This window comes from Oxyura jamaicensis, chromosome 26, assembly GCF_011077185.1.
Source record: "Oxyura jamaicensis isolate SHBP4307 breed ruddy duck chromosome 26, BPBGC_Ojam_1.0, whole genome shotgun sequence".
In the NCBI taxonomy this organism is placed as follows: domain Eukaryota; kingdom Metazoa; phylum Chordata; class Aves; order Anseriformes; family Anatidae; genus Oxyura; species Oxyura jamaicensis.
This window is the reverse complement of record NC_048918.1, coordinates 3,319,428-3,332,682: the sequence shown is the minus strand read 5'-3', so window position 1 is coordinate 3,332,682 and position 13,255 is coordinate 3,319,428. Positions and strand designations below refer to the sequence as shown.

Below are 13,255 nucleotides of genomic sequence, written 5' to 3'. Positions count from 1 at the left end.
TCCAGGAGCCCTTCTGCAACAGCAGCTCTTGGACTAATTGGGATTTCTCCCCTGGCACTACACAGGCTGACTGGCTGAAGAAGAACAACTATGCAGGTGCTATGGTTTGGGCCATTGATCTGGATGACTTCACTGGCTCTTTCTGCAAACAGGGCAAATATCCCCTGATCAACACCCTGAAGAATGCTCTTGGCCTGCAAAGCAGCAGTGAGTAACTTGAGAAGCGTGGCCTTCTGGAAGAGGACCCTGTTGCTCACAGCTGATGCAGGTCTTCAGCGGCCCGAGAACTTTTATTTCTAGGGACTTGGGGGATAACAATTTTATAGAGATTGCCCTGGGAACATACATTCACTCTGCATCCACTAGGATAAACTGAGATTGTAACTGGCACCTGGGTTGACATTTTTCAAAGTGTGAACCCAGCCAGATTTGGGGGCACAAAGGTTAATGGCTGTTCTGCTGACGCCACTCCAAAAGGGACTGTGGTGGAAGGGGAGTGCTGAGAGACACAAAGATAAGCCCTGTCCTGCTTTTATTTCAGCCTGTGTGCCCCCAGCTCAACCCAATCCTCCTGTGACAGCAGCTCCCAGTACTACAAGTGGAAGTGGAAGTGGAAGTGAGAGTGGGAGCGGGAGCTCGGGAAGCAATACTGGTGGCACTGGTGGGAGTGGATTCTGTGCTGGCAAGGCCAATGGCATCTATGCAGATCCGACCAACAAGAGCAAGTTCTACAACTGCAACAACGGTGAAACCTACGAGCAGAGCTGCCAGGCTGGTCTGGTCTTTGATGCCAGCTGCTCCTGCTGCAACTGGGCATGAAGACTCCAGGTTGAGCACAGCAGACAGAGCCCTTGGGTCTAATCCTGTGGAATAACAATGATTAAATAAAGTGTTTTGCAAAAGGAGCAATCTGCACTGCTTGAACTCATATCACTCTTAATATTTTGATGCTCCCTGCTTCTCTCTGTATTTCGATTTGTGCTCCTTGAAGGCCTGATTACACAAGGTGGACTTAATTCCAGTATGACTTTTTCCAGGAGTTTCTTGCTGTTTTACCATGACAGACAGGCACAGGGAAAAAGACAGGGAGCAGACGACAGGGCAGATCAGGCTGTTCCATGAGAGAACATGGAGAGGAAGATCCTGACAGCACAACCTATATGCCTACTGCTTCCCCCACTGACTTTGTGCAAACAGCAGCTCCTGGGAGCAGGAGCGAGCACAGTGCAGCCCACCAGGCTTTTATCAAACCTCCTCTTTTTCATGCATCCTTCAGGCGCAGCCATTGCCTGTGTTCCCTCCAGCAGGCCTCCCCGTGTCTATAGCAACTGCAGTACACAGACATCCTGACCAGCCTGATTGGAGGCATGGATGCACAGAGGGAGCCCGGAGGTGAGCCCTGCAGGCACAAGGGTCTGTGGCACGAGGGCTTTGTCTCTCCAGTGGCACCAGGCTTCCCCAGCAATCTTCTCCACAACCTGCTGCTAGGCACCTCTTTGCTCAGGCTGGGGAAAAAGAAGCCTTTGTGGCAGCAGGGAACATCCAAAGGGATGTGTCCCCCTCAGAGATATCCAGGGGCTGTGAAAATTCCCAGCTGAGTGATAAGGGGACAGCTGGCCTCAGGGAGCAGCGGATACTTGAGAAGGAAGAAAAGCAGCAGGTGGTCATCTCCAGGTGGCTGAATCACACTGTTGGCATTTCCCTCTCCTGGTCTCATAGATGCGCAGAAGAGAATCTCATTTGGATCCTGTCAAGAGCGGAAAACATTCCCTCTCCACCATGCCCCAGACAGGCTGGGGATCCAGCTAGGAGACATCAAGGGAAACCCCTTCCTTGGGCCAGGCTGTTACCAGAGTCAAGAGGTAAGTTGTCTGACTTTTATTCTCAGAGCTTTTTCTTCACAGAAGACACACATTATAAGAAAATTAGCACTATAGCCATCCAGACACAGAGTACCCCATGCCTGCCCTGCAAAGCCATTGTATAAGGTTTACACATATACCCTGAAAAATAAATTCCCCTTCTGGAAAAGTTACCTTCCAAATGTACTAGTCCTCAAAGATCCAGCTGTCCTAGCACTCTACATTAGTGAGAAATTAGAAGAATGACATCTGCTGCTCAGGTACTTCTCCCATTCCCCTGATGCAAATGGTGTCTTAAAAATGTTAGTAAGATATTTTTACTTTTGAACCACAGGCAAGCAGCCTCAGATACTCGTGGGGAAAAAAAACACTGAGCACAAAAGGCTATGTGATAGGAGCAAGAACAGCCCAGCGATTCATATCAGAGCCACAGGTAAGAAAAGCACATTTCAGAAAGGCAGAGCTGCAGCTTTACAAGACGTTTTAGGCTATCCTACCACAGACCATCACTTGTAATCATGTGTACTGGGGTTGCCTCCAGCTTAAAATAATGGTAGTCATAGATCTCCCTACAGATAACCTAGTGGCAAGCGTTGAGCCTGGGAGCTCTGGCAACACTGACCTTTGTATGTGCAAGTTCCTTTGTATCTGTCACACACACACAGAGGTGTACATATTGAGGCAAAATCAGGGATGGAACTCAGCTGTACTACCTGAACAAATCCAATATGTTTTCTGGCCCGGCTTCTGTAGAATAACACCATATCAGGCAAGATGTCACAGAATATACTGGGTAAATATCAGAGAATGCAGATTTGAACTGTTCTGATTTCTTTATGCTATCAGAGTAGCCAAGGCATGCATTGAACAGCAGGTCTGCAATGCCCAGCTGGCTGGCTTTAAATGCTGCTCAGAGCATTTAGGAATAACTTGCAGAACAAAATCTTCTGTATTGAAATTTCTTTCTCTTACAGACTGTGACTCCCGGCCCCGGAACGTACCAGTCATTCTGGAATAAAGACAGAAAATGCCAGCCTGCCCATGCTCCATTTTCCACTAAGACATCACGATTTCCAGATAAGCCTTCAGATAAAGAACTTTTCCCCGGGTAATATAATTCATTTTCTTACACTTCTAATAATAATCAGGAAGACTAGAGGAGAAAAATACTAGGACACAAAGGGGAAATAGGTAACTGAGTTCCCAATAATGCTTTTTTATCTTCAAAATCTCCTTTGCTTTAGTCTTTAAACTAGCATGAAGACTACAAGACCACAACAGGCATTTCTCCCTTGGGTCAAAGCAGGGCTGGTAATTTTCCATATTACATCATGCAGGTCCAGAAATGAGATATTATGTCCCTATCTTCTTTAGACCCGGAACTTATGACACAGACAAGCAGTTACACAAGAAGATCACTTGGCCGATGAGGTTTGGGTCTCCAGACTGGTCTTTAGTGCCAATGCCAGCAAAGAGGATGCTAAAAACAGAGGTACAGAAGGTACGGACAGAAATGTTATTCCCGGCTCAGTGCTTCCAACAAAGGAAATCAGATGATTACTTAAACACATTTGCACTATCTCTTGTCATCCTTTCCTTTCTGGCCTGCTGGGTATGTAGCTGAACTACCCAGGGGAACGAGATAGAAAGTGTTTTTTTTTTTTTTTTTTTTTTTTTTTTTTTCTGTCAGAAAATGACAGATTGCAAAAAAACAGCAACACTAAGTAGTTTGCTCTAGAAGTGAGTCTCCAGCCACAAAGTGAGAGAATCAGAGGACAGACTTCTCTGCACAGCTCTGCTGAAAAGCAAACATTTCCAGTGTGAAAACATGGGCTAAGGGACAAGAAAACCACCTGGAAAACCAGCTCGCAGTTCTCAGCACCACCTCATGTCTTCCTTTTCTGCAGCAATCGTCATTGCTAATATCTAACAGCTACTAGTTTTCTTTCAGCTGATGGCGGACAGAGAATTCATCAAGCATCGGAACCGCGTGGCATACCTGAGTTTGTATGAGAGCTGAGCCGAGGAGCAGCCACGTTACATCCAGCAGCGCCCTCAGCCCGCTCTGAGCTCCCAACCTGCTCGTGGAGATGTTCACCTGCTCTACCCTGCCTCCGCAATAAAACCTGCTCAAAAAGAGGCATTTCTTGTTGCTAATTGTGCTTACTTTGTGCGGTGCCTGGTCTCTCCTGCCCCTGAGGGTGTTTGGTACCGTTGGTGCTGGTGCTCAGCATCCCTCGGCCCTGCCTCCCTCCGCCCTTGGCCCAGGCAGCAGCCATCTTCTGCAGGTCGCAATGTAAACACCCCATGGAGCCACCTGCCCTAACATGGCCTCCCCTGCCACAAGGGGCTTTTACCCCCAAACCCAGCCCTTACTGGCACCAGAGAGGAACAAAATTAACTTCTCTCAGCTGCCACCTGCCTTCCCCAGCCTCCTCGCCACCATCTCCTCCTCTCCAGGCTGCGCAGAGGGGTTTCCCACCTGCGGATCTCCCTCTGGCTGAACAAAGCTCCACAGCCTGAAGAGAGCTGAGAAACGTGGGGTCGTATGTGGTACAGCCACCACAGCAACTGTATTAAACTAGCAGACAGTAAACATCCTGGGTACAGAGTGCTGTGCTGAGAACAGCCAGACCAGGTGGCCTGTGAGAGGTACTTGTGCGTGACCAGCATCATCCCTACGGACGTAAGAAGTTGTTCTCGAGCAACCAACATGCTGCTAGTTAAGAATCTGTCCACAAAAATAAATTTAGTCTGAAACAGGAAGGTCCTGGTGTTTATCCTCAGGTGTCTTGGTAATGTACAACTCTGACTGAAGGATTTCTATAAATATTTGCAACCTACCTTCACACACGTGCTGATCAGACTTGATTCAATCTCAGGGGAAAACTGAGAACTCACAATATTTGTACTCGATATAACTACCAATCACAATGCAGGCTTTCGAATTTTCTGGGTCTGTTTAGCTGTGCCTGCAGCAATTTCACCTGTAGTCCAATTTTGACTGTAAAAACAAAACCTTTTCTTCCAATTTCCCACTTTCGGTCTTCAAGTGCTCTTGCATACGCAGTGCAACAGCTGCTCAAGGCCTTTCTTCTTGATACACGTTGGCCCCTTCCCTCACAACCACAAGAGGATGCTTTGTAGTTGCAGCTGGCAAAATGGGATGTTGTTGTTGATTCTCAATTGCCCCTTTTGGTGCAATCTCTCGAAGGTGGGGTTGCGACTCACTGGAAATTGTACTGTCCTAAGACCTGTATTTTATGTCTCCGTTTCCAGCTCCACTATTGTATTCATGGCTGATACTGCATACTTCACCTCTATTTCACTTTATTTTATAATCAAGGGAAAAATACATGTGTAAGAGACAGATGTAAAAGCAACTAAAAAGCACCTGTGATTTTGTGGTCTTTTTCAACCATGTTCCACCTGCAGCTGGGGAAACCTTCTTATAAAACTTGCAAAACTGATGCTATTTCAAAAGGTACCTTGTCCTCACTGAACATATTTGTAATGAACCAGAGTTTTTGTTGGAAAATTCCCAAACTTCTCAGTAATCAAGTGTTATTGTAGCAAAAGGAAGAGATACAGAAGGAAGAACAAGACCTACCACTTGGTGACAATGTCAGCAGACCTCTGTGAACACACACTCAGGCTCCATTCCGGTGTTTTTCCACTCTTTCTGAAACTTTAAGGACTCGGTCAGTTTTGTAGAAGATAAATTTTCTTTTATTATGATCATAAAAATTACTATTTTCATTCTGCTTTTTCCCCTACCCAGCGAGGGATTTTGTCATTATGAAAAACGCCTAATCCAAGTAAAAAAAGATATAAATTTTTATATATACACATATATATATATATATACAATATCTTTGTACATTTTTTATTCTGTACGACCAAGGCACCAGCAAAAGTGGCAGTGGCACATGCAGGACTTTTTTTTGCTAGATACTATTTCAGATTGTTTGGCAGGAACACTTCTATTCTCACTGAAAGAATTCCTCCTTGTCTTCCTGGTCCCTGGGTGATGGGGGAAGGGGGATGTCTTCACTGAACGGTGGTGAACATGTACACACAACACAACTCTGATCTTCCCAGTGACTGCGAAAGACTTCCTGCACTCTGATACTACTCCAGGAAGCAATTAACTGTCTGGTAATCTGTAGCAGCCAGTCTTTACTGCCTCTCTCAGCACCACAGAAGTGCAATCTTGACAGAAGTGCAATCTTGACTACTGCTTAAAGCAATCTTCCCTTCCGAACAGACTTGCATGAAGGAGAAAAAGCTGATGGATAGTATGGACTGCAGAATCCACATCATTTCATCATGCGTGGGGGACTGGATCAAACAACAGAAGTCTTTTGTCAAAGGAATTCAACCCATATTTTCCCTAAGTAAAGGCTGAATGAAAATTAAAAGAAAGGCCTCCAGAACTGGATAACAATTACAACACTCCCACCAGCAGTTATTTTCACTTCTGCAATAAAGGCTCTTCTCTGGGGAAAAAAAAAAGAAAAAAAAAAGAGCAACTTCTGTTGATAAAAGCTCATATCCGAGAAGTGACACGATTAAAAAGTGTGATCAATAGCATGGCCCTGCAGACTGTAATCAATACAGCTTTATTCCATATTCCAAGTTTTTCAGCAAGCATCTTCCAAAACAGCTGGTGGAGGCATGAACTCTCAAAGGACTTGTGCTGTGTTGAAACTAACAATAGAACTGAAAAATAGCCTGAAGCAGCTGTTACATCTTGCTATTCATACTGCTAGAAAATAATCTCAAAGCAGAGCAGGGTAAACACCACACTTAGCGCTTTTAAGTTAGAAGTGCAGCTGCAGTCAGAAAAGTGAGAATAAAATGCCATCTTAGCTCGCTATTTACACTTCACTCTCTTACCAGCACATCAGATGCCTTTTGTTTATAAAAGAAGTCTGTTTGCTTTTACCTGCCAACAACCCAAAGAAAGAAACCTCTCTGGGATTTTTCTGTCTCCTAATTCATGCTCCTTAGATTATAAGGCCAGACAGGGTTGATTGCAGAAGTTTCTCTTCTAGCCTGTGAGACAGCCAGAAATGAATTATGCCTTTGTGTTCTGTAGAGCCTGCTGGGAAGCACTGTGCTGCAAGAACCTTTGTGTCCCTTGCCTCTTCAGAGAGCAAATCTCTCCGACAGTGAGACAAAGCAAAGTAAACGAGACAATTCCCATCTGTAACCTGGTGGCCTTCACCGCTTTTAAGGCAATTGACCATTGACCATTCCAAGTCAGCAGGACAGCGGAGGGGAAAGAGGGAGCACTGCAAACCATGATGAGAGTGTAGTTCGCTAGGCAGACAGAGATCATTCCTCTGCTTCTGCCACTCCATGGGATTGCCTCTCCTGTCTTGCTCCGTGATGCCTCTCACCCGCAGCAGCAGAGGTGACCCCCAGAACAGTCAGAGAACTGGGCTCCTTTTTATTTTAGCAGCCAGCTGACTACGGTTCACTTCTTTCTGCGAATCTTGGGCTTTTTCACTGGCCGGAGGTAAGGATTGTCTATCATGTTCTCTTCCCCATTCCGGCTGCCAGACAGGGAGGTGTTCTGCTGTAACACTGAAGCGTTCTCTTTTTCAGGTCCTGAATCATCCTGGCATATTAAAAAAAAAAAAAAGAGAAAAAAAAGGCATAAACGATGAAAGTTACGGTAAACAAGGCTTAGAAGTTAAAACCACACAACCTATGGGCAAAACATAAAAGATAGTCAAGATAAACAGCAGCACTCAAAGAGCTGCATCAAAGGTGAGGGAGGACTCCTGATTTTTAATACAAACAAATCCCCTTTGAGAACAGCACGGGATCTTGGGGCAATCTGTCTGCTCTGACACAGAAGTGAAGGTTGCACTGAAAGCTCATTACACCACATTAGATAACCTCATTATACATTGCACCCTGCAAAAAGTCAGAGAACCGTGGCAATGTTAGTCATTTACATCCGGTAAAACACAACCCACTTTACCATTTTCCACCCACTCTGCCCAGCTGCAAGGAAGACAGACAAAGAACGAGGTTTCGTATGTTTACGAAAGTCAGGCCCGAGAGACCTCGATCTCTGAAGGTGGGCATACCGTGCTCATATGCAGGGGAAGGTTCTCTGTGTCTGTCTGGTCGTCTTGTTCAGATGAATCTGTTTCTTCCATTTGTTGCATTTCCAGCTCGGAGGGGAGAAGAGCTGTCAGGTAGGGTACAGTGAAAGGCCTGGCAGCAATCACTGGGGAAGAGGACACAGTCAGCAGGGTGGGAGCAGGCTCCTCAACGCAAGAGATCACAAAGTAAACCAGTTGCATTGACAATAAACACTTTCATTGGTTCTGGTTTTGAACAGAAGAGTCACAGACTATAAAAGTTCAATCATCTCACTGGCATCACTCAGTCCCCCTAAGATAACACCAGCATCTGTGCTCCCAGGCTTGGGAAGGTGGGAATTCTTATCACTGCTTTGCAGGCAGAGAAACATTCCAACCTCCACTGCCTTGCACAGAAACGTGTAAGAGAAGAAATAACTTGTGCAAGTTACAGAGGGTCGGACAGGACTGGAGAGGAGCTATCAGCCAAGGCCTTCTCTGCCATCAGAAGAAAAGGAGTCTTTGTTTAGAGTGGAAGCCTACCACTTGGTTTCATTATGAACCCATGGTTTTTATCCCTGTTTAAAATAGGAAATTTATCATTTCCCTCCCTTTCAGTGTCTCAGGAGGCTAAACACAACGTAACCCTTCAGTGCTCACCCCCTGCAGTAACAAGAACTCTACTGGCACGTATGCTCTGTTAGACAGCTGTCATTTACAGCACAACATTTCTGAGATAACTCACATGGGAACGTGCTAACGTCATCTTTGAAGAGACTCTGTGTTTCTCCCGTCTTAGCCATGAAGCGTGTGAGAGCTCTTTCCACATCACGCCTTTGAGATGCTGCCTTTTCCCGTAGGACTTGGTAATCAGATACCGGCTCTCGGTATGTCTGTGGAGCAGGGAGGAAAAAAAACACAGTTACTAGATGCAGTGCGGACAGCTGAAGTTCAAGACACTACTAGGAGGTAGGTGCTACAGACAAGCATTGACTTTCAACATGTACAGATTTTCAGAGAGCTACAGATGTCAGCCAGCCAGAAATCTACAGCAAGGACAACTCGCAAACAACAAGCGAGGTACCGAGCCAGAAGAAACAACATTCTGGATCAACACTGCAATACAAATATGTATCCTCCTTTCCTGGTGTTGTTGGCTTCAGACAGACCCTAAATGGCACAGAAGACTCACTCACTGGTGTCTTGATGTAGGTGTGAGGATCTGGAAACTCAGGAAAATGGCCAGGGATGTGGGATGGATGCGGCTTGTTCTGTCCAGCTGTCAGGGCTTTGGGAGTCACGGGCTGGTTTGTCACAGGAGCTACAGTTAAAAATAAAGAACCACACACACACAGATCAGCCAGCAGCATTCTGCCAAGTGACAGGCACACAGAAGTGCTAGCCTGTACCATGCTGCAACCCAGGTCTCCAGGTCCTACAGCAGGGATACAGCATATCCCATGAGCAATAGTTTCAGGATGCGTTTAGCATCCCAGAAGAATTCCTTGACCCCTGTCTCCTACACAAGGAGAACAAAACCTCACGTGAAGTGAGGATGCTGGAGCTAAGGCAGCTGATCTGGCAGAGGACACCCGTCCTTCGCCTATTACGTGGTCGTTACAGGATCCGTAACACAAACTGCATGCCCAGGAGCACTGGGCTGCATCGTCCATCAGAAAAGCAGAAGCTCTCTGGATGCCAGCAGCCAGAAATGCCAAATGATTTCCTGCAGAAGACAAGAATGGATTTCTCACGTACGGGCAGTGATGACCATCCTCTGGGAGCGCTTTGCATATGCAGGAAGCGTTTCAACATTGAACCCTGAAATACAAAAGAAGAGGAAACAGAAATCACACCAAGGGTTTATGCTGACAAAAATCCCTCCTCCTAGGCTTCTCCACAATTTTGCCACAGTCTCCGAAGTACACAAGAAAGAAAATCATGCGCTCTGGATGCATTCATGCTGCATCAACAACAGCGACATCCAAGCACCTGCACGAGGCCTAGAAGAGCGGGCACCACGCAAGCACCAGAAACATCTGGAACAGATTTTCCTGCCAGCACATCACACCCAAATCTCCTGCAACGCACGCAGCTGGAATCGGTGGGACGAGTCAACTACTCACCCATTTCCACTAAAGTAACCACTATATCGGAGAGCGTAGGCTGGGTTCTGGCTGTGTGTTCACAGTAAGACTTGGCGCTCCTTCCAATTTCAGAAATATCTGGGGGAAAGAAAACACACTGCGTCGTCAGTTCAGGCAGAGCCCACACGCGTGTCACCCAACCCTGGCAGTCAGCCCAAAATCTGGATTTTTAGCAAATCTAGCTAAGAAAAAAAACCAAACAACTCCCTATCTAGCATCTTCCAGCATGAATATTTAAAAGTAAAGGCGGGCCAAAGGATGGAGACACCGATGATCAGAAAGTCAGGTGTCTTCCGCAAGTGCAAAAGGCAAATCTGCAGCACCAGAATGAAAAGTACAAAACCTAAGCACCTCGATTTCAGAACGTGGTGTGACCTGACACTGGGGCACGTCACCCAGACAAGTAAGAGCAGAGCTGCCAAGCGCAGCGCTACTACTACAGCCTAGCGCTCACCAAACGCCTGGAACTTCGTTGCTTCTCTATTTATTCTGGCAGCATCTCTATACGCGGAGCTAATTAGGATACCTAATGCTCACTGGGTGTGATGGGCACTTCAGACAAACTGCTCACAGTCACGGAAGTCAGTGACTCCATGGCTGTGCTCTAGCCACCAGTCTGGCCTTCTGCTTTTGATACCATCATTAACATAAGCGAAATGAAAACAAAACAAAACAAAAATGCAACAAAGCAAAAAATCTGAAAGAGCAAAGGTAAATCTGGAAACCAAGAAACGAGCAGCTTCAGGGGACCAACGTGATTTGGCCCCAAGTCGCCCCCGGGATGCTCACAGCTCTGTAACATCTCCGTCAGCGTCTCCACCGCAGCCTTTTCAGCGCTCTCAAAGCCGGCTTCGGTGAGCAGGGAGCTGACCACCACCTGCAGGGTCCTCCTCCGAGCCAGGTAATAGTTATCCGCCGGTGTGGTTGCGTGCTTGCTGCCCGACCTCTGCGGACACAGACCCCTGCCTTGAGCCGAGAGCTCGGGGAAATGAAGCCCTGTTATAGCGAGCGGCCCCGCAGTGTCCTGCTTGCCCAGCCCCAGCTCTGCCCGGAGCTGCTCCCTGAACTACGCCGGTGAACGCAGCGCCGCAGGCACCCAGTGAGCCTGCCCTGCGCCCCCAGGCAGGACCACCTGCACGCTGCCAGCGCTCAGAATGGGCCCAGAGGTCCCCCACTGCATAGGTGCACATCCAGGTGTACACACTGCACGTGTGTGTGCATACACAGATATATGTGCATGTATGTACATCCTACACGTGTGTGCACACACATAGACGTGCATATATATCCACACTACACATGTGTGTGCATACACGCATATATGTGCATGTATGTACATCCTACACGTGTGTGTGTGCATACACACAGATATATGTGCATGTATGAACACACTGCACATGTGTGTGTGCATACACACATGTATATGTGCATGTATGTACATCCTCCACATGTATGTGCGCACACACACAGACACAGATACATGCACACATATAGACATGCATATACATAAACATCTCCACGTATATGCATATGTACACACTACACATGTAGATATGCATACACACATATAGCAATATGCTTATACATAAATATCTACATGTATGAGCATGTATATATACACACTATTATGTAATAATAATAGTTTATTATATTATTATATAATGACGTGCATGTATATGCACCCTAGACATGTATACATGCACACACATCCATATGGACACGCATACACATCTACACATATATGCAGATATTGACACTACAAATGTACACATGCATACACACGTGTGTACATCCACACATACAGATATATACAGACACATCCACATATACATCCACCTCCACACATACAGATATATACAGACACATACAGACACATCCATATGTACATCCACATCCACACACAGATTTATACAGACACATACAGACACATACAGACACATCCACATGTACATCCACATCCACACACATACAGATTTATACAGACATATACAGACATACACAGACATATACAGACATATACAGACACATCCACATGTACATCCACATCCACACACATACAGACATACACAGACATATACAGACATATATAGACACATCCACATGTACATCCACCTCCACACATATACAGATATATACAGACATATACAGACATACACAGACATATACAGATATATACAGATACATCCACATGTACATCCACATCCACACATACAGACATATACAGACATACACAGACACATACAGACACATCCACATGTACATCCACCTCCCCACATCCACACTACACATGCACATGTGCGCGCACACATCCAGACACACATATACACACAGACCCACACATGGGCGCATATGCACACACTACACATGCACATGTGCACACATATATACACCCACATCTGCACACACACACACGCTATACACGCACACACACATGCACGTACACCTCTGCACGCACTCATACACACTACACGTGTACGTTTGCACACACACACCCGCACTGTATGGATAGATACACACTACACACGTACATTTGCAAGCATCCATAGACATACATGACACACACACAGGCACACAGCCACGCACATCTGTATGTGCCTGCACATACACGCCAGACACGTCCATGTGCTCACGCAGCCCTGCACACGTGCACACACTTACACTAACCGCCCACACACGCCTGTACTCACACTCTCTCTGAGCGCGGCCCCTTTAAGAACCCCGCCCCCTGCTGGCCACGGCCCCGCCTCCCCCTCCTCCGCCCAATCAGAGCGCTCAAACTCGGGCCGATCACCACCCGCCGCCTAGCCCCGCCCCCTCCCTCCCCCCATCCAATCAGCGCCCCGCTCCCTTCTCCCCCCACCCCCCACCCCAAAGCCCCCCGGGCAAGGCCGCAGCCCCCGCGATCCCGCGAGCAGCCCGAGCCGCTGCCGTTCCCCCGGGTTCCCCCCTCCGGACACCGGCACGGCGTAGCCGAGCCCCGCCGTTACCGTGCTGGAACCTCCGGGTGCCGTGTCGGCCATCTTGCAGGTAAGGCGGCGCCGTGCGCATGCGCGAAAGGGCGGGGCGGTGGCGCGGGGCGCGCGCGGGGCATTGTGGGAGTTGTAGTGTGGCGGGGCAGCCCCTAGGGGAAGGCACAGGGTGGGTG

General features: G+C 47.2%; 4 protein-coding genes across 4 annotated transcripts in view; 3 read left to right on the top strand and 1 right to left on the bottom strand.

Moving 5' to 3' along the window:
• The window catches only part of LOC118178663 (acidic mammalian chitinase-like), a 1,645-nt gene extending 742 nt beyond the window's left edge, over positions 1 to 903 (top strand). The window contains exons 2-3 of the mRNA XM_035347384.1: positions 66 to 207; positions 542 to 903. Of these exons, the coding sequence (XP_035203275.1) occupies positions 66 to 207; positions 542 to 819 (420 nt within the window). The 3' untranslated portion in view covers positions 820 to 903. The remainder of the gene's footprint in view (positions 1 to 65; positions 208 to 541) is intronic.
• Positions 904 to 1,344: 441 nt separating this feature from the next.
• PIFO (primary cilia formation) lies at positions 1,345 to 5,451 on the top strand. The gene is made up of 6 exons (XM_035347055.1): positions 1,345 to 1,392; positions 1,720 to 1,862; positions 2,197 to 2,295; positions 2,837 to 2,970; positions 3,237 to 3,363; positions 3,814 to 5,451. The coding sequence occupies exons 1-6, from the start codon at positions 1,368 to 1,370 to the stop codon at positions 3,880 to 3,882; spliced, it is 597 nt and encodes a 198-aa protein (XP_035202946.1). The 5' UTR covers positions 1,345 to 1,367; the 3' UTR covers positions 3,883 to 5,451.
• Positions 5,452 to 5,681: 230 nt separating this feature from the next.
• Positions 5,682 to 13,159, bottom strand: TAF8 (TATA-box binding protein associated factor 8). The gene is made up of 8 exons (XM_035347043.1): positions 13,098 to 13,159; positions 10,900 to 11,056; positions 10,090 to 10,188; positions 9,722 to 9,784; positions 9,160 to 9,284; positions 8,709 to 8,856; positions 7,967 to 8,109; positions 5,682 to 7,488 (listed from the first exon to the last, which is right to left on the bottom strand). Exons 1-8 carry the CDS (start codon positions 13,128 to 13,130, stop codon positions 7,345 to 7,347), a joined length of 912 nt encoding a protein of 303 aa, XP_035202934.1. The 5' UTR covers positions 13,131 to 13,159; the 3' UTR covers positions 5,682 to 7,344.
• Positions 12,996 to 13,255, top strand: part of CCND3 (cyclin D3) — a 43,029-nt gene continuing 42,769 nt past the window's right edge. Inside the window, exon 1 of the mRNA XM_035347049.1 lies at positions 12,996 to 13,137. The gene's annotated coding sequence lies outside the window, so the exon portion shown is untranslated. The remainder of the gene's footprint in view (positions 13,138 to 13,255) is intronic.